Source organism: Vombatus ursinus, unplaced genomic scaffold, assembly GCF_900497805.2.
Source record: "Vombatus ursinus unplaced genomic scaffold, bare-nosed wombat genome assembly UNPS02014816.1, whole genome shotgun sequence".
Lineage (NCBI taxonomy): Eukaryota > Metazoa > Chordata > Mammalia > Diprotodontia > Vombatidae > Vombatus > Vombatus ursinus.
Window position 1 is genome coordinate 7108668 of NW_020954594.1, and position 25505 is coordinate 7134172.

General features: G+C 40.2%; 1 protein-coding gene across 1 annotated transcript; it reads right to left on the reverse strand.

Annotated features, from left to right (window-relative positions):
* Positions 1–17005: 17005 nt before the first annotated feature.
* On the reverse strand, positions 17006–23156 carry ATP5MG (ATP synthase membrane subunit g). The gene is made up of 3 exons (XM_027835661.1): positions 23016–23156; positions 18555–18715; positions 17006–17202 (listed from the first exon to the last, which is right to left on the reverse strand). Exons 1-3 carry the CDS (start codon positions 23065–23067, stop codon positions 17104–17106), a joined length of 312 nt encoding a protein of 103 aa, XP_027691462.1. The 5' UTR covers positions 23068–23156; the 3' UTR covers positions 17006–17103.
* Between the last annotated feature and the right edge of the window lie 2349 nt (positions 23157–25505).

Below are 25505 nucleotides of genomic sequence, written 5' to 3' on the forward strand. Positions count from 1 at the left end.
TTCAACAACACAATGAGACAGAGGGATAGGACTTTAGTGGGAGAGATTTCCATCTGCATAAGGTGAAAAGTAATGAATGGATCCACCCCTCCCACCCTTGCCTTCTAAAATGTTGTTAAAAAAAAAAGGTCCTTATGAGAGAAAGGCTTTGAGCTCCTTAGAAGAATGGCAGAATCCATCTTTTCAGAGACTATGGGTGTGGGATATTTTATAACTGTCAGACACAGCCAATGTGTTCAGTTTTGCTGAACTGCCTTTTCTCTCTTTCAAAAATTATTTGTTACAGGGAATGGCTTAGTAGGTAGGGTAAAGGGAAAGGATATATTTGGAAATCAAAATTATGTGAAAACAAAAGCTATCAATAAAAAAATTAAAAGAAGGATGGCAGCAGATAAATGGATCTTTTTTTTCTATCCTATCTGCATAAAGAAGTTGACACTTGCTGAAGTACAATACAATTCAACAAACATTGAGCCTAAATTTGTCTCTTTACAATTCCTCCCTGTTGGCTTTGCCCTCTGAGGTTCAACGGAGCAAATCCAATCCCTCTTCCATGTGGTAGTCCTCCAAAACTTGATTACAGTTACCATGTCTCTCCCTGCAGACCAAACATCTTCAGTTCCTTCACACTCTCCTTGCATGACAGGTGACTGCCATCTTGGTTGTCCTCCTTCGGATGTTTGTCCTTAAAGTGTTGCATGCAGAACAGAACACAACATTTCAGATGTAGTTTGAGCGGGGCAAAACAGACAGGGGCTACCCTCTCCTTATCCCTTAAAGTTAATCCTCTCTTCATTTAGCACAGAATTACATTAGCTTTTTTGGCAAACATAACACTATGTTGACTCATATTGAGCTTGTAGTCCAGCTATTTTTCAGACAAATTGCTGTTGCTGTCTAACCATACCTCATTCCATCTTGTACTTGTGTGAAGTTAATTTATTGAATCCAAGTGTAGGATTTTACATTTATCCATACTGAATTTTATTTTATTAGATTCAGCTCAGTGCTCTAGCCTGTAAAGTTTTTTTTGGGGGGGGGAGGGGGTGGTGGTGTTGGATCCTGATTCTGTCGTCCAATGTGAAGGCTACCCTTCCCAGCTCTGTGTCATCTGCAAATTTGATGGGGAGATCATTTCTATTTTTTCTTTAAGTCACTGATAAAACAAAAACAACAACGATTAAACGGCACAAAGCCAAGAACAGATCTCTGGAACACTTCTCTGGAGACCGCCAAACAGTCTAACATTGAACCTTTAACAACAAGAATAGTCCAGGCATTAAACCAGTTCCAATTCCAATTACTTGTATTACTATCCATTCCACTGTTGCCACAAGAATAGTATGTATAAATAACTTTATCAATTGATTTACTAATATCTAGAAAAATCACGTAGCATTCCACTGACATACTAGTCTACTAACCCTGTCAAAATGAAAAGAAAGAAAGAAAAGAAAAAAAGATTAGTCTGATATGACCTGTCCTGGCTCTTTGCTGTTGCTGCTTTCTTTGCTAAATGTTCAAGTCAAATCAGCACACGTTTATTAAGGGCCTACCATAAGCCAGGCACGTTGCTAATCACTGAGGATACAAAGAAAGGCAAAAACAGTCCCTGTTCAAAAGGAGCTCACCATCTAATAAGGCAAAATGACATACAAACAACTGTACACAAATATACAAGGACAAATTGGGGATAATAACCAGGGGAAGTCACTAACATTAGGGAGATAGAGAAAGGCTTCATGCAGAAGGTGGGATTTTAGCTGTTCAACAATCATCTCTTTAGTTTGCAGACTCTGCTCTCTTCTATTTCTTAAAAAAAATTCTTAAGAAGTTCTCTGTTCTCCAGGCCTGTGACACTTCTTTTACTTTTTCTATGACCTTTCAAGCATCAGTGATATCTTCTGGCCCTTTTTGCACCCAGTGGTAGGGTTCATCTGGGCTGAGCAGCTTGAATTCATCAAAGGCAACTGGATATTTTCTGACTCTTTCTTGACTCAACTCCCTATTAGCCATGTTTATGCTGTCATTCCGTGTCACATTGTCTCTTTACAATTCCTCCCCATTGGTTTTGCCCTCTGAGGTTCAACGGAGCAAATCCAATCCCTCTTCCATGTGGTAGTCCTCCAAAACTTGATTACAGTTACCATGTCTCTCCCTGCACACCAAACATCTTCAGTTCCTTCACACTCTCCTTATATGACAGGTGTCACAGCAATTCTCAGCAATGAAAGTAGGAGCAAAAAGAGAACTGAATATGTTTCTCCTTCTCTCGGTTATCGGTTGTCATCTTTCCATCCACCTGCACCCTGGACTATTTTCCATTTGCTTTTTTCCTGTCACACAACTTTAAAAACAAACAAACAAAAAACAAACAAACAAAAACCCTTCTGTTGACTTGAACTTCCTTGACAGCTCTCTGATCACTCTGAACCCTGGAAAGCCTGGCATCATTTTTATAAGACTGTGCCATGTTCTTTATTCATACTGTGTTACCTACCCTTGATTTCATATTTTGTACATATCTTTTAAAATCTAAATTTGTTTTTTGATCCAGAGATTCCCCTGCTAGATATAACAACAACAATAATAGCTAACATTTATATAGCACTTACTATGTGCCAGACACTGTGCTAAGCACTTTATAAATATTACTTCATTTGATTTAACAACAATCCTGGGAGATAGGTGCTATTATTATCCCCATTATACAGATGAGGAAACTGAGGCAAATAGCAGTTAAGAAGCTTGCCCAGGGTCACACAGCTAGTAAGTGTTTGAGATTGGATTTTAACTCAGGTCTTCCAGAGTCCAGGACTGGTATACTATCCATTGTGCTACCGAGCCGGCCCCAAAAATAAAGGTGAAAAAATAAAGGCCCCATACACACCAAAATATTTATAACTATTTTTTAATAGCAAAGAACTGAAGGCAAGGTAGATGTCTATAAATTAGAGAATGGCTGAACAAGTTGTGGTGTAGAATATAAGGGAATATTACTGTACTATAAGAAATGATAGAGAAATGCTTGGGAAGACTGGTTTGAATTGTTGGAAAGTGAAATGAATAGAACCAGAAAAACAATATGTCCAACAACTACAACCTTGTTAATGGTAAAAAGAACCACAAAACAATTGGACTGAATGCTGTAAAATTATAATGACCATGCTTGGCCCCAAATGAGAGATAAGAGATGGCACTAGGTAGAGGGGTAGAGGATGGGAGTGTGGGGTGTGGAATTCTGAATATAATGTAAAAATTTTTCAATATGTTGGTTAATTTTGCTGAACTGATTTTTCCCCCCTCTTTTTTATTCTTTGTTACAAGGGATGAATCTCTGGAAAGGTAAGAAGGGGGAAATATATATGCACATATATATATATATTTTCATATATATAACATATATATATGAAAATATGTTAGGAAAAAACAAAAATATTCCAATAAAATTTATTTTAAAAACTTAAGTTTCTTGGATAATTCCTTGTCTATTTGACTTTGATTTCTTCAACCAACTCCCATTTTATTTCTTTTTTTGTTTTGTTTTGTTTTCGGCAATTGGTGTTAAGTGACTTGCCCATGGTCACACAGCTAGTAAGTGTCAAGTGTTTGGTCTGAGGCTGGATTTGAACTCAGGTTCATCCTGATTTCAGGGCTGGTGCTCAATCCACTGCGCCACCTAGCTGTCCCTCCCATTTTACTTCTTATTAGAAACGTTTCCTTATGTGTTAATAACTCTAACTTGGCGGAACAGAAGGATGCTATTGCCTTCATCAAAAATGGGGCATTTTGGAGGATAACTGGGCTTAGAGGGAAAAGTAATGAGTGAGCTTCATTTGTATATTTGAGTTTGAGACACCCACAGGACATCCAGGTGAGGATATTCAACAGGCAGTTTATGATGTATGACTGTACTGCAGGAGAGAGATTAGGAGCATTTGAGCATCATCTGTGTAGAGATGATAGTTGAACCTCTGGAAACTAATGAAATTACCGAGAGAGAGAGTTTAGTGAGAGAAGAGCGCCTAGGATATAGCCTCGGGAGACAAAGAATAGAGAGAAAAGAGAGCTTAAGACAGGTGCACCTTAGAGGACACCAACCATTAGGGGTTGAAAGACAGATGAGGATTCAGCAGAAGACATTGAGAAGGAGCAGTCATACAGGTAGGAGAACTGAGATGGAGCCCTGTTACAAAAGCCAAGAGATATAAGTTTATCTGGTAGGAGGAGAATGAGGTGGCCAACAGTATCAAAGACTACAGAGAGGCCAAGTAAAATGAAGACTGAAAAAAGGCCTTTGGATCTGGCAATCAAGACAGTTACAGTCAAGTGGTGGGGTCAGAAGGCAGATTGCAAGGAGTTGATAATTCAACTCAACAAGATTTAAAAAAAAAAAGGTGGGGGGCAGCTAGGTGGCGCAGTGGATAGAGCACCAGCCCTGAAGGCAGGAGGACCCGAGTTCAAATCCAACCTCAGATCAAACACTTGACACTAGCTGTGTGACCCTGGGCAAGTCACTTAATCCCAACAAAACAAAACCAAGAAGACTTTTTTTTTTTTTTAAAGAATCTATTATGTGCTAACCACTGGCCAGTCCAGTGGCCAATGGGGACATAAAAATGAAAACAAAACCATTCCTGATCTCAAGGAATTTACATTATTTTGGAAGGTGTTTGAAGGGAGAGCAGAAATGATGTATACATAGACAAGTAGATGCAAAATGTGTACAAATCAAGCACAAAGTAGTTTTGGTGAAGAGGGGAGAGTGCTCATAACTGGGGAGATTAGGAGAGGTTTGCAGGAGGCCATACTCAGACCCAGAAACCAAGGGAAACATTTAAATACGAAAAATAAACAGGTATATGAGGGAGTCACAAGGTCCAGGGAGAAAAAGGAATCAGGTTTTGCAGCCTATGGAATAGGCTTTTTGAGCCAAGAAGAGAGTTAAGGACTGCAGGAGGCAGAGGGGGATAGGCAGCCTGTGAAAAGACATGGAGGGGAGATATGCAGTGGTAACTGTGGAGCAAGTACACCAGTTTGGCTGGATTATAGGATGTAAAAAGGAATATAATCTGAAATCAATCTGGAAAGATGAGAGGGGCTAGAGAGTGAAGGACTTTCAATGATGCAAATCTGAGGAGTTTGTATTTGATTCTAAAGGAGATGGAGAGGCTCTGAAAAAGGGGAGTGATAAATTCACTGGATAGAAATATCCATTTAACCGTTGCGGGGGGAGCTGAGGTGTCTGGCTCCTAGTCCCCAGGTGGCCCCCTATACTCCTGAGTGCCTGAACCAGATTAAAATGGAATTGGAAAATGTTTAAAAATAGATAAAAATACAATAAAACACTGATAACCTTAATTTGTCGTTTTCAAGTCAATATGCAGCCTGCAGGGATCCATTCTATTTGAGTTTGACACCACAGGGGTAGAGGCTAGGTAGAAGAGGGGAAGAAAGACTGGAGGCAGAGAAACTAATCAGTTTATTGCAGTAATCCAGGCAAAAGGTGATGAGAGTTTGCCCAGTGGTTGTGACTGTAGGAAGTGGAGAAAGGGAGAGAATGTGAGAGAAATTGTGGAGGCAGATGTCACAAGCCATCATTTGAATGGATATGGGGAGGATGGGGTGAGGAATTGTGAAGAAGATAAGGGTGACTCCAAGGAATAGTGAGAAGTCAAGGTTGTGAACCTGGAAACCTGGAAGGAAGATGGTGTGCTAGACAGGGGGATAAAAGGATCACTGGATTTGTAGTAGGGGTACATGGGTTGACATCCCAGCTCTGCCAAATATTACCAGAGTGATCTGAGACAAGGTTGAAATAGAATCTCTGGGCTTCAGTTTCCTTATTTGCAAAATGGGGGCAGGGTTGGACAAGATGATCCTTGCAGCTCCAAGTCTATGATATTGTGAACATAATTAGGATGAAGGATGTGCTTAGAGAAGGATAATGGTTTCAGTTTTGGGACTGCTCTGGGGTTCTCAGTTGCAAAAGCATCTCAGACTAAGAAATTAAAGATTATAAGCAGGGACTGTTCAGTTTCATCAGGCAGGATAGGCAGCTGCCTCAATGAAAGGATTTGAAGGAAACTTTCCCCCACCCAGAACTCTTCAAGTCTGAGTTAAAATGCAAATTTCCCCTGGGAGGGGAAAGGGGGACAGGCATTATGCCCATAAGCAACTAACACCTTAGTGTGAATTACTTTATCAGCCACTTTCTCCTTTCCTGGTGGAGATCAAGGCATTGCAGGGGAAAGGGTATTTGGATAAGGAAGGATGATTTTTAGAATCTGCTAGAGGAGGAAGCAGCAAGCACCAGAAGCAAAAGAAAGGTGCAGAAGGAAGGAAAGGGAGGGTACTAGAGCCAAATTTCATTAACTTCACAATTTTGTAGAGGACCAGTTCCGAATGTAGAAGTAAAGCTAGAAAAGCAGGAGGCAATAAAGAAAATATTAATGATTTCAAAAAGCTCATTTTGGACTAAAGTTACAAAGTGAAGTTAACTTAAGTATCTTTCTCCTACACTGGAGTTCCTATAGCAACATTCATATAACTGGGGATTGCCATTCTTTCTCCCTCCAGATTAATACAAAGTGGGTGTGTTCAGGTTGCAAGACATAATAAGGAACAAAGAAGAACTGGGGACAAATGTTGTCATTGAAGACATGTATGATCGAAAAAGATGGGCTGAACTCATAGTGAGACTTAGGGGCACTCAATCAGCGAACAGCCCCTGAGATGCACTGGTGTCTTCACAAGGTCAAAAGGACTCCAGGAAAGCCCTGAGAATGTTGAGGGGACTCTCTGTGATGAAATTATGGGAAGATATGGATAAGCGTTCCACACTGGGCAGGTATAGATTGATTTCAATATGCATCACTGTAGGAAGATCCCACATCAGTGGGATCACAAATCCATTTGAGATCCTTATATTACTGTTGCTCTAATAACTATATGGAGAGAAGTAGTATTTGAAAGATGAAATTCTGGCCTTTTTTGCTCTCATAATGTAAGGGTGACAAAATAACATGAAAGGCTGAAAGAGGAAAAGTTTAAAAATCTCTTGCCTAATATGATTATAATCCTATTGTGCTTTAAAATTCAATCTTCTTAACTTTTGGCACACGTTCAAATACATCACTGTCAAAATATGCTATCACCCTTCTGCAGATCTTGGAGAATAGAAACACTATTACATAACTATCTTCATTCACCATTATTTTTTTTAAACACGTACTTCTGGGGCAAAGGAAACTAGGATCAAATTACTTCTGAGATAAAAAATAATAATGGCAGAACAAGCAGAGGTAGAAAATAAGAATTCCATACTGAAAAATATTTGGGAGGTGAAGAGGTGAAGCCAAAACCCTTTTCCAGTTGATCACCTTTTCCAATTCTTTCTGCATATAATATGTGAATACTGTAAACTCTTTGGAATAGAGAACATTTTGCCTACAATTTAGTAAAAAAAAGAGAGAGAAAGGGAGAGAAAGATAGGGAGAGAGGGGGTGAGAAAGAGAAAGAGAAGAGAAGAGAAAGTCAGAGACAGAGAGACAGAGAGAAACACTGTCTACAACATTTCAAAGAATCGGAGTTGGAAGCCACCTTAAACATCATCTAGTTCAACCTCCAACCCCATGCTGGAATCCCTTAATAGCTCAACTTTGGTTATTTTTTTGTATAGCCTCAGTTAAACCACCTCTAATGATGGGTAACCCTAATATCTGCCAAGGCAACTAATTCACATTTTTTTTGATAGATTTAAATGATAGAAGCATTTTATTGCAGGGAGGAAAAGAATAAGAAAAAGATAAAGTCTTGTTTTTCTGATTGAGATGAGAGATGCTGTTATTCCATCTTTGGGGCCACATTCAATGATTCAGGATTTATTAAGTATATACCATGGAAGAGGCACAGTGTTAGATTCCTAATCTAACTAAATGGTCTAAAATTGATTTGGTACTCTCCATGTCCAATGACATCAACATTTCCACTTAAGCTAATCTGGTTCAAGTATGTTTGATCTGAGAAAGAAAAAAAAAATCTTCCTTACAGAATAGAAAATCCAGGTGAGGATTAAGGTCATGGCCAGGGTAGGATGGTGAGAAGAAGTCACAATTAATTATAACCAAGGCTTTTAAGTCTTAATTCCAGGAGCTTGTTCCTGAATCAGGTGGACAAGATTTAGTTTGGGATATACCTTCTTAGGTGCTGTCAGTTCTAAGTACAAAAAGATCCCAAACTACAAGTTTATGGCAGGAGAGTATCAGTGGTGGAAGAATGGTAGAGTTTCTTTGAGGAATATATACATGGTCACTTAAATTTTGGTGAGCATTCAGTGATTCTTTTTCTACATGTCAAATGTGAAGGACCTAGCAAACACTTGGCAATTTATAATCTTCTGCATAGCCAATTAAATGAGGATTCTGTATTGACACCACCCACGGAATGGTGATGGCATTGTGCTATGACACAGGGTTTGACTATTTCTAGACTGATGAATACACACTATTTTTGGATGCATGCCCAAAGTAGAAAGAAAATGACCCAGTGCAAAATACTTGTACTCTGTCTCTTTCTGAGGTGAGAAGAAAAGCTTGGATAAATAATTGTACTTCTTAATATACCTCACAGGTCAGAATTTCTAAGTTTCTGATATGGATGTTTTATACAGAAAATATTAAAGGTAGATCAGTGGTCACTGGTGAACTTGGCTGTTAATGGGATGTTTAAAATCAAACGCGTCCCGATGGCCCAAAGTGCCCCTACCCTCCAGCTCCTCAATGTTATTTCCATTCAGTGTATCTCCATTATTAATGGGTACTCCTTTATTTAAAAAAAAAAAAAAGAGAGACCACAATGGAAAAAGCTGTGATACAAATTATCATAAATATCAAAATATCATAAAATGAAGTACCAGTTGTTTCTGATGACATTGAGCTAAAGTATCCTATACATGGGTTAGAGTCTAGACATATTTCTGAATAAAAATATAAAGACCCTTCCTGGCCCCCAACAACAACTTATCAATGCACCAACCAAGTATACAAGAGTAAAGAGGATGTGGTTAGATTAAGAAACCAGGAGTTCAGTCCCACATTCCAGTGTTTCTTCTAACTCTTCTGATTCAATCTATGATATTAGGCTAATGGCTCCACTTTGCTGAATTTTGTAGTGAGAACTGAAACTAACATTTGGTTTCAAGTCCACTTGGATGAGCAGTTCTCAACAAAAAAAATGTAGAGTAAGGGTGTGTGTGTGTGTGTGTGTGTGTGTGTGTGTGTGTGTGTTTCAAATGAAAACTCCAAATTATTGCTAATCTGCTTAAGAAGAAGCAAGATGGTGTAGTAGAAAGACTCCTGGCTTTGAAATCAGTTGAGACTAGGGTCTAAAATCCTACCTCTCATTTGATTTAGGTAGGTATGGTTTAGGTAGACTTTTGCTGGGACTTTAAAGCTCTTCACAGGAAAATTAGATAAGTTGGTCAATGTTGAAAGCAATAAGGCCTTTTGTTCGGCATACTTCTGAGAAGGCTATGTATCTTAGCCACAGATACAAGGCTGAGTACTGAGATAGGGAAGTTTGGCAACAGAAGGCAGCTTGGGCAGCACACTACCTCTCTGCTTTCCTTCACAAACACTGGACCAGTAGTTGTTACCTACAAAATAAGGGCAGTACTGACCTGACAAACTAGGGCATCAGCAGACACCTCTAAAACAGGACAAGGAAAGTGATAAAACCTAAGATGTCACCAGTGAGCCTCAAGCAAGAGACTACCCCCAGGACTTGCAGTGTCATTACACCAGGCATTCACCAGTTACCTTGGTGGAACTCCTGGGTTTGTCATCACTCCGTGCATTATGGAACTCAGGAATGCTAAAGAGAGATATTTAATTGTAAGGACTGGGGTCTTGTGTAAGTGCTTCTGATTGACTTTCCAGTTTGGAATTTATGGTTGGGGCAGAAACAATTTATCAGAACAAAAAGACCCTTTTTGTGAACTACAACAATGACCATGGATAAATCTTGATCTTCTAGACCTCAGTTTCTTCATCAGTAAAATGGAGATAAGACCTGTAGTACATAATTTAAAGGGTTATTATCAGGGTCAAAAGAGATATAAAGCACTTTGTAAATCTAAAAGCACTATGTAAATGCCAGTTACTATTAAAAAGGAAAATAACCAAACACCAGGACTCAAAAGGTTTACAAAGCAACATTCAGATGGGAGACAGGTGGGTATTGTGATCAAAGTGTCTGTCCTATTGCTGGATATCTCTGAGAAATTTCCCTTTGCCTTTAAGGACAAAGCTCAGTTCTTTTTGATTCAAAACCACTCACGTTCTTTAGAAATGTTCAGGTGTGGTGTCCAGTACCTGACAGCCCAAATTACCTCAAATCCCAGTCTTTGGTGGTAAGAGAATTTGGACTTCAAGGCAAAAATGGGAATATTTACCCTCACAGGTAACTTGGGTATAGGTAATACAATCCATTTGGCTTCATTCCTGAAACATAACAGGAAAGGACATATTTTTGTGGGGGGATGAAAATGAGTTGTTTTGGAAATGTTGTTTGTAGCATTAACTAGACATGCAACCCCCATCTTAACTCTTCTCAAGAACCCCAGGAAGGGCACGCCCCTCAGCCACCAGCCTTGCTTTTATTCCAGCCTTGGCAGCTATCATAGAGGGGAGAACTCATGTGGAGAAGGGACCCACCATTCCTACCACTACCAACTGACAACCAACTGCCACCAATAGGGCAGGCTAATCAACCTAGCTGAAGAAGCTCTCCCTTAGGAAGAGATACAAGGTACGTACTAGGTGGGTCAAACCACTTCAATCACCACGTCCCTTCAGACCTTGATAGACACAACCCAGGACCATGAGTCCAAAGACAGTGGGAATAGGAGTATGCCATGCCCCATACCTACCCCCCTTCTGTTGTTTCCAGCTCCGTCTTTGCCCCCATCATGGAGAGCAGCCCATATGGAGAAGGGGCTCTACTATATCCCTGCCCCCAGCAAATATGTCAGTCAATAAACATTAAGCTCCTGCTATGTGCCAGGCACTGTGCTAAGCACTAGGGATACAAAAAGAGGTAACAGATAGTCTCTGCCCTCAAGAAGCTCACAATCTAGTGGAAAACACAACAAACAAATACGTACAAAAAAATTATATACAGGAAAAATAGGAAATAACTAAAAGAGGGAAGGCACTAGAATTAAGAGGGGTTGAGAATAGAAGATGTGATTTTAGTTAGGACTTGAAGGCAGTAAGCATAGATGAGAACATTCCAGGAATGGGGACAGCCAGAGAAAATACCTGGAGTTGAGAGATGGAGTTTTGTTTGAGGAACAGTGAGGAAACCAGTGTCACTGGATTGAAGAGTATGAGATGAGGAGTAAGGTGTAAGAAGACCGAAAGGTGGGAGTGGGGGATGGATGGGCCTGGGCTTTGAATGTTAAACAGAGGATCTTTTATTTGATCTGGGAAGCAACAGGGAGCTAATCAATAGTAATGGTTGCTACCATAACGCAAGTAAACCTAATGTCTCTCATACCACCAGCTCTTCTTTCAGTCTGGCCCCATGTAGCTACAGTCCAGGGAAATAAACCCTTATGAATATGGCACCTGGCAACCTATTCTGTAGGTGCTGCAATCCACATCACCTCAGAAGTCAGTTACTGAAGACATGCAAAAGAAAGTTCTCCTTTCCAAAGGCCTTGGCACTGTCATATGGCTCAATCTCGGAAACTGACAGGGTTTTATTAATGGAAATGACGTCAAAGGAGATGCATTACCATTGACTTTGCTGCTATACTTCCCATCTGACTGACATCTTAAATTTGCTATATATATTGTCTACTTTCTCAGAACACGAGTTCCCTGGAAGCAGGGTCTGTCTTGTTTTTCTATCTGTAACCCCACCTCTTGGCACAGTGCTTTGCCCATATTAATGCTTCATGAATGGTTTCCCATTTTCATCTATCAGTTCATCCATCCATTCTCCCTTACTCCTCATTTCAATCAGTTACCAAATCTTGCTGATTCTGCCCCCTTGTTATCTATTTTGTTTGTATGCATCTCAACACTCACATAGCCTAGCTCAGGTCCTCATCAGAACCTGACCTACTGAAACAGCCTCCTAATTGGTCTCCTTACCTCTAGTCCTCCCTCTCCACTCCATAGCTGCCAAATTGATATCACTAAAATACAGGTCTAACTATCGGTCCTTAGCTCATCAGGCTTCAATGGTTCCTCTTCTGCCATTAAAATACAATTATTCAGCATTTAAAATCCTTCGTGACCTGGTTTCAGACTATCTCTCCAGTCTGATTATGAATTGTTCCCTTTCACTCTATAATCTAACCAAACCAAGATACTTTCTGTTTCTCATACAAGATATTCCAACTCCCATCTCCATATTTTTGCGTGGGATATTTCCTATGCCCTTATCTCTGTCTCTTGGGAACTCTTAGCACAATTCAAGGCTCAGTCCAAGTTGCTACATCCTCCAAAAGGCCTTTCCTGATTCCTCCCAATTATTAATGTCTCTTACCATTAATCACCATGTATTTATTTTCAGTGTATATACTATACTTGCTTATCTGTGAACATGTGTTCTCCCTACTAGAATATATCTCTCTTTGGTATTTCTATCTGTGGTACATAGTAGGCACTTTGCAGCTCAGAGTAAACTAGGCTCAAGGTAAAACTCTGAGGACTGAAATACCAGTAGTAATCATTTTTAGTTTATTTCATAGCTTTTTTATTTCCTTACCCATATTTTGGGTTATTCATTCTTCATTATTTCTGCCTGAGCCAAGAGAATTCTGCAGAAACTACGGTCACACACTGCATTTGGTTTCACTAACCTGTGAGGATGTAGCTTACAAAATTTGGCACCTGCTTTTGCATTATCTTACCATGCCACAGAGCTGCATCTGTTAATGTGGTCTTTAATTTAGTTTCTTGTTCCCATCCCAACCCTATCTGTACTCAGAGTGCCATGACATCAAGGTAAAAATATGGGCTTCCTCAGGGAAAATGTGTAGGCTACTGTTCAAAACAATGTAATGGTGTTTTAATTGACGTTAGATTGGATGACAGTAGAATCCACTTCAATCTGGAACAGATTGCAGTCTAATTTACTTTCATAATTCTAATAGAAATCTACCCACAAGGTTCAACAGGAAAAACTAACTTGCAAAGAATGGTGTGGTGTTACAAACCCTACAACCCATTTGTTTCCTTTTATCTAGACAGAAGATACGGGCCCTGAAGCACATTCTTTACAGAATGCTTTTACTCCCAAGAAAGGACTTAGGGCATCTAGTCCTAAGGGAATCCTAGAATTTTCAACCTCTGATTAAGCATTTCAAGAAATATTCTTTTTGGTCTGCATTTGACTTTTGTAGTCCCCCCTATCCATTTGATGCAAAAGCAGCCTAGCACTAGCTTTGCTTGATACAATGGCTGCTTATCAGTGATCCAAATCTATTTCAGAGTCAGAGACTGAGAGATGCAGGAGTGACATAGCTGACATCAGCTCTGCAGCACCATCAGCCTCTAGGCCTTCAGGAAATGAGTCCCCCAGGTCCCTTGGCAGCCTGCATCTCCCTCGGTGGCAGCTTGCCACTAAATGTTGCTTGCTTATCAATCCAGACCCAAATATTAATTATGGCACGTTGTTACCTTCCTAACTTTTGTTAAAAAATTATCAGTGATTGATAGTACTTTTTTAAAAACGGAAATTCAAGTTTCTAAAAGACTTGATCTGAAGTCTGGCAAACTGTCATGCTAAGCATCTCTGCTGGGATTGCCATCCTCAGATTCGCCATACCAGGGCTTAGAAATACTATCTCTCATTACCCTCAATTTCAGAGTTCAGTTGGCATAAATACCATCAAGGTGAGAAGGAATCATATTGTGCTATACAGCCCTACACAGAAGTCCCAGGCCTGGGAAGAAGCATGAGAGACCATGAAAAGGATCCAAGGTAACTAGACCTATGCTGAGCTAAGACTTGTCCACCTTTAAAGTGCACAGACAATATTCAGTGCCATTATCTGAGAGTAGAACAGAGAAATCAGAGAGGTCTGAAATATGTTTAAGCTAAGGAGGGAGAATTTGATGGAACTTTTGGTTATTTGTGCCTGGAGAAGTGAGGGGTAGTAGTAGTAGCAGTAGTAGTGAAGGAAGGCTAAATAGATGTGTAACTTTATTACTTTAGGGGACTACTACTAAAGTAGGCTGATGACTGTTTTCAAATTTCTAGTCAAGGATCACACAACCAGTAAGGAAGAAGCAGGACTTGAGCCCTGGTCTCTTCCTGATCGAGGTCATCTCCCTATTCCCTAGAGTAGACTGTCCCTCTTCTGGTTATTTATTTCCTAAAATTTTGCCAGTTTCCTCAGTTATAAAATTAGGATACTTAAATACCTACTGCTGTAAAGCTCAAGGATGAAGAATTCTGTAAACCTGGAAGTGCCAGGTAATTGCCAGTGAGGATTAGAAGAGGTGGACATGGTGGAAATGAGCTGTATACAAAGTACACAAATAGCTACCTATTGCTTAGCTTTCACACCACCTCCATTCAGTCAGGCTTGGTGTTGGTTAATGACATATTTAGTAAGTCGTGCTTTTTGTAGCTAGCACAACAGTTTTGTTGAGAAGACAGATGTGGAAAGCACAGTCACTGGCAACTACAGACATGGGCTAGGCAAGCAGCAACTTCCCTCTGCTGTTACCGACTCTTCACAGTGGCCCTGCAAGAGGAGCAGCCTTTTTACACAAATACTACTGCACCTGTTCTATTCTAGCAAAGATAACCTAAATAATTACCCAAACACAAGATCCTCTGACAGACTTTTTTTTAGTCTTGACATCTGATGATATAGGTCTAATGAGGATGTGAGATTTTCATTTTTGAAGGAAACTCATTTGTTATTACTAGCTAAGGGCCAGATCAACTATTCAGTGACAAAGGAGGAAAAAGCAGTATAGTAAATGTTTATTTTGAGGACATGTGACCACACAGTTAGCTTTTGAAATTTTCTGTCACTCTCACCGTATGCCATTTAGAAAGCCATGTTTAAGTTTTGACCATGTTTACTGAAGCTGTAGGTAACAACTTCCTGGATTCAGCTCTGACATTTCACTTTCTTGCCTATCATTTTAGAAAGGCCATGACTTTTGAATATGAGTGATAAAGCATTTATTAAGCCCTTTGATGAGCAAAGCACTGTTAGGTGCCAGGGACATAACAAATAAAGAAAAGCATAGCAGTCAATGCTCTCACGGAGCTCACGTTCTAATGGGGGAGCCAATATATATAAAGGATTTCAGCTGCAACTCTGGTGGAAAAGTTCTTAAGGTGGAATGGCAAAATGGGCGGTAACACATCATCTTTAACATATCAGGTGCACCACAGTAGCAAATATAGTACCTTCTGTACAAGATATAAATGTAGAAGGGAACATAGACATTTTACACTTATTATTGCATTTTGAGACAATTGCAATATTTTCAAAGTGATCTGAACACATCTCATTTGATTCTTATAATATTTCCAGGTTAAGTGCTATTATCATCTCTATTTTACAAAAGGGGAAACTAGGGCTTAGAGAACTGCCTACGGTCATATAACTGGTATTAGTGGCAAGATTAGAACCCACGTCTTCCCTGACTCTGATTTCTGTGCTCTTTCTACTACATATTTCCCTAACAGGTAGAAAATGAGGCCAAACATTAGCATCTACATGCTATTAGTATAAGCTATAGAGAGATATTAGCAAACATCTTATAAAGCATTTTAAGGTTTCGAAAGTGCCTTACATATATTATTTCACTCAATTCTCACAATAATTCATTGTGAAGAAGGTGCAGAGATGTCTATTGCTACACCAGAGAGCCAGGCCAGGAGATTGGAGAGGCACGAAAGAACTAAAAGCAAAGTTCATAAGATCATATGGATACTGTAACCATTCATAATTATAAGTTATCACAAGCTTTCAAAATAGTTCTAGCTAACTCCATCCGTTTCAGGATAAACAGTCTTCATTTTAAAGCTTCAGGCAAAATTAGGTGTTTTCATATTGGCCTGTTGCATTTGTTCTTTCATAAAACTGGTGATAATGGTAAAAATTTTTTATATTATCATTATTTAACCAACACAGGTACCAACCTGTGAATACACCTTATTACTGGACACCTCATATTCAAAGATAAAACTTAAGATTTTTTTTTTTTTTTTAAAGGCAATTGGGGTTAAGTGACTTGCCCAGGGTCACACAGCTAGTTAGCGACAAGTGTTTGGTCTGAGGCCGGATTTGAACTCAGGTCCTCCTGACTTCAGGGCCAGTGCTCTATCCACTGTGCCACCTCGTTGCCCCCAGAACTTAAGATTTTTGAGAACCATAATAAAAACCTGAGAGTTTGGTGGCATAACAGACTAACACCAGAATGATATGAAGTAATTAAAATAAATTTCATTCACCCTATAGTACTATAATAGATGTCAACAAGTTCATTCTTAGCATACCATCACTATTCTCATATGGGTAAAGCTGTGTTGAAGATAAGAACAAACCCATCAACACTTCTTTTGGCAGCAGTATCTACCTACATTCTTCTCAGAGTTATAGCAAAAAACAAAGACAAACAAAAAAATCAAAACATTTTTATAATGAAGATATCATAGTACTTTTTGCACACTAATTTTGCTACTATAGTAAATTTAAAACCTTTCGTCATTACCTTTTTCTGAAGTATCTGGGTCCTAAACTAAAATTCCCTTTTCTCACATACTCAAATAATGGACTCCAGTCAGTAAATACACCAAAGGGAAATCAAACAGCAAACTAAACAGGTACCTTACATTCTTCAGAGTTGAAAAGACTGAAAAACACCTGTGTTGATGATGTAATCACTAAGGCAAAAAGAGTACACAAATGACAGCGAAGGGAACAACCCCCCGCCCCCCATGGGACACAGAAAACACCAAATTTCACATTATTTCCTCATTTTATTTAGAAGTCTAGGCATCTATGTTCCACAAACACACAAAGGATAAATCAAACACTCAGATGCTAAGAGTTGGTCTTCAAACATCATATCCAACGATGCCACGCTTGCCTATGATCTCGCCAACGTAAAACCACATGCATACTTCAGTGGCCACCAAACTATTTAGTAGAGCTTCCTGAAAGAGAAAAACAAACAAAACCAAAACAGCCATAGTTTATTTAAGGTATATGCTTTCTCCTTTCTTCTAACTATTCTCCATCGCAGTTTTTGTGATAGAGACCAAAAGAATACTATTTAGTCTAGGACAACTCAATTTAAAAAGAATTACTGACTAAAGGTAAATTCATTCAACTATTAAGGGCATTTCTCAATTATGAAAACTAAGTAGCTCACAGCTTATACTTTTTTTTTTTTAAATAAATACTTTCAAAGCATTCTACAAAGCTCTGAGTTGACCTAACCCTTTCATTACTAGTTTATGAGACAATTTAGGAGTACTGAAACTATCCGGGAAACTGCTGGAACACTTAGATGTGCTATTCATATGGAAGGATAAGCTACAGGAAAACAAGTCTCTAAACACACATTTCTGTTTGGTTGAAGAAAATATTAAAGGATGAGAACTGTCTCTTGGATAGATACCATTTCTTTCACAATTATCTGGCCCAGGAAAAATTCTCAAACATTAGTCAGGAATAGTTCAACCTGTCTTTTTCAGTTTTTTTTTCTTTAATAGTAGAGTTAAATGAGTTCCTCAAAAGCACTTTCTCATTCTAAAGGACAAGAAACACATAATGCTATTATCACACTGAACTCAAAACTTTTCCTTTCCCATTCTTTGGAAAGATGGCTGAGACTTCTTTTACTTAACATTAAATTTATAATTAATTTTTACAAGTTTGAGTCTGAAAAATTACCAAGTTTTTCAGGATGTGGGTATACCAGCTCAGCAGTAATTTATTCCCTTTGAATTCTACAGTCCAGGTCAAGCAAGAGAAGATGGAATTCCAAGCTCTAATCCTTATAGCTTTTAGATTTTTATCTTCATGCAATTTAATATTCCTTCATACCATGTTATATGCTTGCCAGGTCTGGATTTTTTCCTTCCAAGAGAGCAATACTTCCGGCTTATAATATACTCAAACAGACCTTTTGGCTGAACTAGAGTCTCAAAGCTAGAGATGCACAAAAATGTAGAATCAGCAAAAGTAAGCAACTGGATCTTGGTACAATCATCAAAGCAGAAACCAATGTAAAATTAAGAAAAGAGCTGCCCAGTCAAAATATCAGTTCTTTGCTACAGAAGGGGGTTAATGGGAACTAGGATATTAGGATACAGCACACTGATCTCCACCCAGATGGAAAAATTATCAAGGTGAAAACCTTCAGAAGCAGTTAAGTTAGAGCTAACATACATCCTGTTGGATTGAGCCTCACTTGAAAACACAAGTGTTAATCCAAATGATCACAAAAATCCTAAGGGAAAACAGTTTTTGTTATGTACAATCTATTTTCATTCATGGTTACCTTAACTGTGAGATTTTTGAAGCTACCAGTTCGAGCTGATGAGATTATTTTTTTCAGGCTCTCAATGGCTCTGGGGATCTCAGGAGGACTTGGAGGAACCAGCTCAACCTTGGCATATTGCCAAAATGTGACCAATCGAGGCTTCGAATAAGTTGCAGCAGCTGGAAAAAAAAAAAACAACAACCCAAAAACCAAAACCAGGATGAACTCACTGGAGACTGAAAGAAGCAGATGTGTGGGCTGGACACAAATATTTATTCATGCATCACATTCATTCACTGCTTGTACCAAATGTGCACCTTATATGAAGAGTCAAAGCTGCTCCTTGGTAACAAGCAACTATTAAAGATGCCTAACACCTGTGTCACAGGGGAAGTTCAATCAGGCAGGAAGCCTGTTAGCACAATTTATTATGCAAGGACTTCGCTAGTTAGAAGCTGGTACCGTTGCCTGGTTTATGAATGGCAAATCCATTTAACTGCATAGTTTGTGCATGTAGATCCTATAACTTAAGAAAGTAACAGCAATTTTTTTTAAAATAAATACTTGGTAGAGACTGGACATGAGTGGGTGGGGGAGGGAGGAACAGTACATTTAGAATCAAATTAAAAACCTGTCACAATATTTGGCACAAATAACTTGATCCAAATGGAATTATACCAATTAGCATCCATTTTTAGTATCTATTATCAATATGTGCTGGATTAAACCTTTCTGTAACAAAAGCACAGCTGCTCTCCCTTCAAAAGCAGTAGAAACAATATTGCAAGAGCCTGCAGCAGCCAGGATGAAGAAAGTAGTATTTACAAAGATAAAATGTCCTCAGATATTTATGTTAACAATTCAAGAAAAATTCATCCTCTTCTGATTTAACCAAAGCCACTATTTACATCAAGGTAGTTACAGAACTGTAGCAGTAATAATACTAAGATGGCTTTTTTGAATGAAAAAATTATTACAAGAATCAAAACAACTAACAAAATAAATTTATGAACATAACAGTATAGTATATGGATCCCGATCCCTTGTCTGTTCTTCCTCCCTTCTGCCTATTGGAATTTACTTTTTTTTTGGGTGAGGCAATCAGGGTTAAGTGAATTGCCCAGGGTCATACAGCTGGAATTTACTTCTAATTAGCCCCTGAAGTACCAAGCTTGGGAAAGGAAAAAAAATTTTGTTTAAACCCACCAAGTTTTCAGTTGTTAGAAATTTTGCTATTGGATCTGACTGAGAAGAAAAATTAATGGCAAATACAAGGTATAAGGCTTTCCTGTGAACTTATTCATTGGAAGGATATATGGTACAGAGAAAAGTGCTAGGTTTGTAGTCAGAAGACCTGGGTTCAAATCCCAGTTCTGCCATTTACTACTGGTGTGGATTTGGGTCTTAACTCTTTGGGCCTCAGTTTCTTTATCCACAAAATGAAGTGAATGCACTAGGTCATCATTTCTTAGTTTAAGAAGCCCTGGAAAGGTCCTAGCTCTAAATTTATGATCCTAGGATATAAGTATCCCTTTTCAGTGCAACATGTAAATATTTAAGAAACAAAATCTCTGAGAAATGACGTAGAAAAAAGACCTCGTGCTGGCCAATAAAGGAGAATAACAAGTATGGTTTGGGTAGGAAAATAATTTTTTTAAAACTAGTTCAAATGTACGTTAATGATACTGTTTTTTCCAATGGTTTCCAGAATTCAAGGCTGGAAAGGTCTTTAGAAACCATTTAGTCATTAATTGGCACAGTGTCTGACACAACAGTAGGGGCTTAATGCATGCTTGTTGACTAGAACTTTTCATTTCGCAGAAGAGGTAAAGTGACTTAACCAAGGTTACAGAGCTCATTAGTGGCCAAGTTTTAACCAGAAGTTAGGTTTTCTGACTCTGTTCTTTCCATTCCATCTTTTTATTTTTGGGGGGTGGAAGGGCATGGAGGGGAAGGGTTAAGAGTTTCCTACTCCAATACCTTATTGAGCATAGAGGTGAACCTAAGGTTCTTAGCATCTGTATCAGGGAAGCATAAGCTCTGGTAGGTCCTACTAAGCTGAAAAGGCAGAGCACAAGCCTGTCATAGGCTTTACCACATAGCTGTCTGAGGACCAATCTACAGAAATCTAGAAAGGTTTATCACAAGTGGTGAGATCTAAGTTATAGAGGAGTTGTAATTTACCTGATGTGAAAGTATTCATTCTGACAAAATCAGATGCTTTATGTATACATTCACAGATTTCTTACCATACTGAGAATCAATCTGTCAAATACTTAATTACTGGAGAAGTTTGATGGCTATAAAATTATTATGTATTATGATCTCCACCAAGACCAAGTTAAAATAATATAACCAGCAGACATTTAACTTTAAAAATATATACATACTAGACTAGTTGTTAGATTGAATTAGAGGTCTATTTTTTTTTGGCTAGGCAATAGGGTTAAGTGACTTGCCCAAGGTCTCACAGCTTGTAAGTGTTATGTGTCTGAGGCTGGATTTGAACTCAGGTCCTCCTGAATTCAGGGCCTGTGCTCTATCCACTGCGCCACCTAGCTGCCTTAGATGTCTATTTGTTATTGACTTGGCTTCACCAATCTCTTTTTCATAACTTCTAGAAATAAAAGGACACCTCTCTCAATTGTCCATTTTAATGGAAGCAAGTAATGGTGCTAATAATGCTGAAATTTATTTGTGTTTTACTTGAAAATGTATAATGATATTATTCCTCTGTTTTGGATGTACTCCTTGAACACACACCAACAGGCAAAGGTGCTGGTTCTTGGGGGAAGGTGAAAAGCATCTTAGATCACAAAAGGAATGCTCACAGGTAATCCACTAAATGGATAATCTAATACAGATAAGAAAAGACTATTTACTTCCTATTTTGGTAGCCCTTCCTTGAATGAGGATGTGTATAACTAACATCTGGATATTAGTTATCTCACTTAAAAGAGCATTTTGCAAACAAGGATGTTTCATTGGCAAAATGTAGAGAAACGATTTCTTTATCAATATTTTGTTAGTAAAGAGGTTGTTTTCTATGGCATTTGCAGGTTTGGCACTGTCCTCTTCAGCACGGGCATTAGAAAAGAACAAGGAATAGGACTAGTCTATTACTAAGGAAGGGTGGTGGTAGAAGAGAATTAGATTGTGTCAGGCATAGAGTTCAACATATTTTTTAATAAGAAAGTTCACATTTCCTGCTTATATTTCCTACAATGGAAGGAGTTCTAGATGTGGAGTCAGGAGATATGGGTTCCAATTTTGGCTGTAACACTTATTAGCCATGTGACCACTCAGGGCCTCATTTAAAATAGAGATGTTGCAAAATAGCCCTCACTGTTAGATGCTAGAGAACTGTTATTTAGGATTGTAGATTTAGAGCTGAAGGGAACATAGTGCTTCCTACAGTCCCCTGAATAAACTAGGCACTTAATAAAAGTAGGGTGTTACAATTGAAGTCACTTCAGGAATTGATGAATAAAACAAAGAATGGTATATCCACAGTAGGCACTCAATAAATGCTTTTTGACTAAATAATGGTTCATCTAGAATACTGGATAACACGCCATAATTTAAAGTTATCAGACGGGTGTCAGGTCTGTGATTCAACTCCAGCAGAACATGCTATCACTTAGCTAGTCTGGATGGTATCTATTCCCACTTATATAGTGCCTTGAGGTTTAACAAATCACTTTAGTCACAACAAACCTAAGAAATGCATGGCAAAGTCTCCGCCTAAACGGAGACTTAAAGAGGGTAAGTAAGCTGCCCAAAGACACAAAACTAATGTTAGAGCCGGTATTCCGGACCAGGGCTTTCCGGCCTCTGAGATCATTGCTTTTTCCCCTACACCTCGCTATCCCTGCTCTCAAGCTCGTTTTCACCAAACTCAATCTTTCTCTGGTTCTTGGGATGCCTGGGGTTTACAACCACACAAACAGAGCCCAGGCCCAGATTGAAGTGCACTGAATGGCTTACGGGGCCGCCTGGCAGGGAGGGTGGAGACGGAACGTGGATTCTGTGGGTTTCAAAGCACTTCGTGGACCGCTGAGCTCTCGGGGTGGGGGTCGACCAAGTTCCCGAGGATCCCCGCCTTTCTGCAGCCAGTTTCCCCTTTCCTCCAAGATGCGTCCAAACCAAAGGGGTTGAGAAAAGTCCCCTCCATGGCCCCGGCCCCAAAAGCACTGGCAAGTAAAGGGGGTACTCAGGGAGGACCTCACGAGAGTTTCGTGTTCGGCCCCTTCCCAAGGCATGCTCGGCGTTGAAAAGGGGCTGCTCATGTACTCTCGGCCCAGGGTAGAAATGGAGCCCTCAACCAGACAGTCCCAGGGAGAGAAGGCGACACGTCCGGCCAGACATGGCGGGACAGGCCGCGGGGCAGCCGGAGGCCCTCTTCTCTCCCTCACCTCCCCCCCCACCCCCCGGGCGCTCCCCAGCCCAGTCTGGGCAGGAAACGTCGATTCCGCTCACCGTTTAGCAGGGCCGGAGCCTTCTCGATGGCATTGCGAACCAGCTGGGCCATAGCGGGGGCGAGCGGACGACCTCACAGCTGGTCAAGACCGTCCTCACTGGGTCCGGGCCACAGGCTCTAGGATGAATGTCACCCTCCGGAAGGACCCCAACCCCAGGACCCCTCCTCCTCTTTCCGAAGTAGGATGTCAGTAGCGCGCCTCACCTCTAGGGTTCCTTCGCCAGGGCACTTTTAACTAAGTCGCCTCAGAGAAAGAGGACCCGGAGAGATGAGAACAGAGCATGAGAAATATTTTTACGTATTCTGTGCGCCTCGCTGTGGCCTCAAGGGACACATTAAAGAAAAACCCAGACAGGCGATTACTTGGGCAACCCTAGGTAGGAGCTCGGAACTGACGGGACGAGATGCGGAAGTCAGGGAATGCGCGTGCGTGAAGGAGAGCGCTAGACTTCGCATTGCGCACGTGCGCACGCACCCCCGCCCCCGCCCCCACTCCGGGCCTAGCTTCGCTGGTGCCTTGGCACCGCCTCCCGGTGCCAATAGTAGCGTGTCCTTGGGCTGGTTCTCCGGTTGAGAGCGAGCCCAGGGCCGAGAAAGGCGCGCTGGGCTTCAATCCAGGTTCTGCCCCTGACCCGCCGTGTGACCTTAGGCTCATCACCACGCCCTCCGCAGGTTTCCTCACGTGGAACACGAGAGGGACCGGATTTCTAAACCGGCATGGTAGGACGAAAGCATCTGTCGGAGGGCCGTGGGGCGCCAGCGCCCGGCGTCATGGCTGCCGTCCGGAGCCTCGGCTCGTAAACACCCGCCCCCGACACCAGGATTCTTGTGCCCGTCCCCGTCTGGTCACCACTGTGTGGCCTCGCCCCCTGCCCCCTCTCTCCCCAGAGCCCGGCTGGCGGGCCGCCCGGCCTGGGCTTGTGCCACACCATGTGCCCGGATCCACCCCTAGTACAGAAGACTGAGAAAGAGAGAGAGAGAGGAAGTGGTGACCGTGGCTCTAGGCAGGTATTTATTAAATACAAGTTCTGCGCAAACACCCCAGGCAAAGGTTGACAAGCTGTAACCTTCAGGGAACCTTTCCACATAGTTTTGATGACTAAATGTTATTTTAATGGCAAAACTTCTCTTAGTTCTCAACTTTTCTTCCCCCGATTCTTTTCCCATTTATTTGCCAGGGCCTGTGGATGATTTCCTCACGTGATTCTGCAACACAGTGCGGTGCCAGCCTCAGGCTTGCAAAAGCACCTGAGGAGCTCATGCCTTCTGTAATGACTACTCAGCAACCAGATCAGATAAAGACAAACAGCCTTGGTACAGTTTGACACCTTTCAATATTAAAAAAAGTTACAGCTGCCAGCTGCAGAGATGGAAATGTTCCTTCAATTTCATACACACGTTAAGAACTGTATTTAAAAAAACTAGTACCACTTGATATAACCTACTAAATATTCAATTTTAGTATCACTTGTGCAAAGTTATGAGCAGTGTTGGAACTGATTAGTCTTTGTTTTCTCATCAAATATTCCAATGCTTTAAGAAACCTTTTTTAAGACCCTTCAAAATATAAAATTAAAGAGTTGCTTCAGAGTTTGCAGGAAATGAAATCATCTTCTTGAGCTTCATTAACACCCATGCCTATATGAAGAGGGTCATTTGAAAATATTTTATAGGTGCCCTTAATTCCACTTACTGTGAGAAAGAAAGGCACAGGGATCAATGGCTTCACCACCAATGGGTAGCCTTAAATGACATACTTCTTCCATTTTGTTGGATTGTGATGTTAATTTAAAGAAATTCAGCAGCAAGTGTTAGGCACTATCACTTATATAGTGCTTCAGCCATACATGTAGATTTTCAAGAAAGTAGATTTTAAGTAGCCTATCAAAAAAGGCTTACAATCTAAAGGCCACACAGAGAAAGAAACACAGTGGACACATATACTAGAGGCAGCAGAAATTATCTAGAAAGCTGATAGGGACAGCTGACTTTTGAGGTTTCATTGCTCACCTTTATGCATCAGTTTTCCCTGTAAACCTCTGGTCTTTGTTTTCTTTACATTCTAAGTGTATGTGTAAGAGACATATAAGTTGCTAGATGGCTTGATATCATATACAATTCATTCTCAGAATGCTTACAGGGTAATGGATTTGAAGTGAAGCACATTACAAGGTAACAAACAAATCTGGGAGCAACTCAGACATACCGTGACAATGTTGAAAGAATTCTGGGTTCCTAGATCACGTATAACCAACACAGCATCTGGTAGCCACCTCACACAATCTAGAACACCCTCTCTGGCCCATCTGATTTGTGGTTTTCCATTTAAGACAAATACTAAGACAGTGATAACCTATTAGAACTACTTTCAATGGACGTTTGTCCAGAGACCTATACCAACTTATTTTAAAGAGGTCACAACTCATTCTAATGTACGTTAAACCAAGGACCAACATTCCCTACTTCCTATAAAAGAAACATTTAAAAAT

Excerpts from the sequence above, each read along its gene's own strand:
- ATP5MG (XM_027835661.1), bottom strand. The coding sequence starts at position 23,067 with ATGGCCCAGCTGGTTCGCAATGCCATCGAGAAGGCTCCGGCCCTGCTA. Across the intron at positions 18,716-23,015 it reads GGCTCCGGCCCTGCTAAACG|CTGCTGCAACTTATTCGAAG; the intron begins GTGAGCGGAATC and ends TTTTTTTTCCAG. Across the intron at positions 17,203-18,554 it reads TCAAAAATCTCACAGTTAAG|GAAGCTCTACTAAATAGTTT; the intron begins GTAACCATGAAT and ends TTTCTCTTTCAG.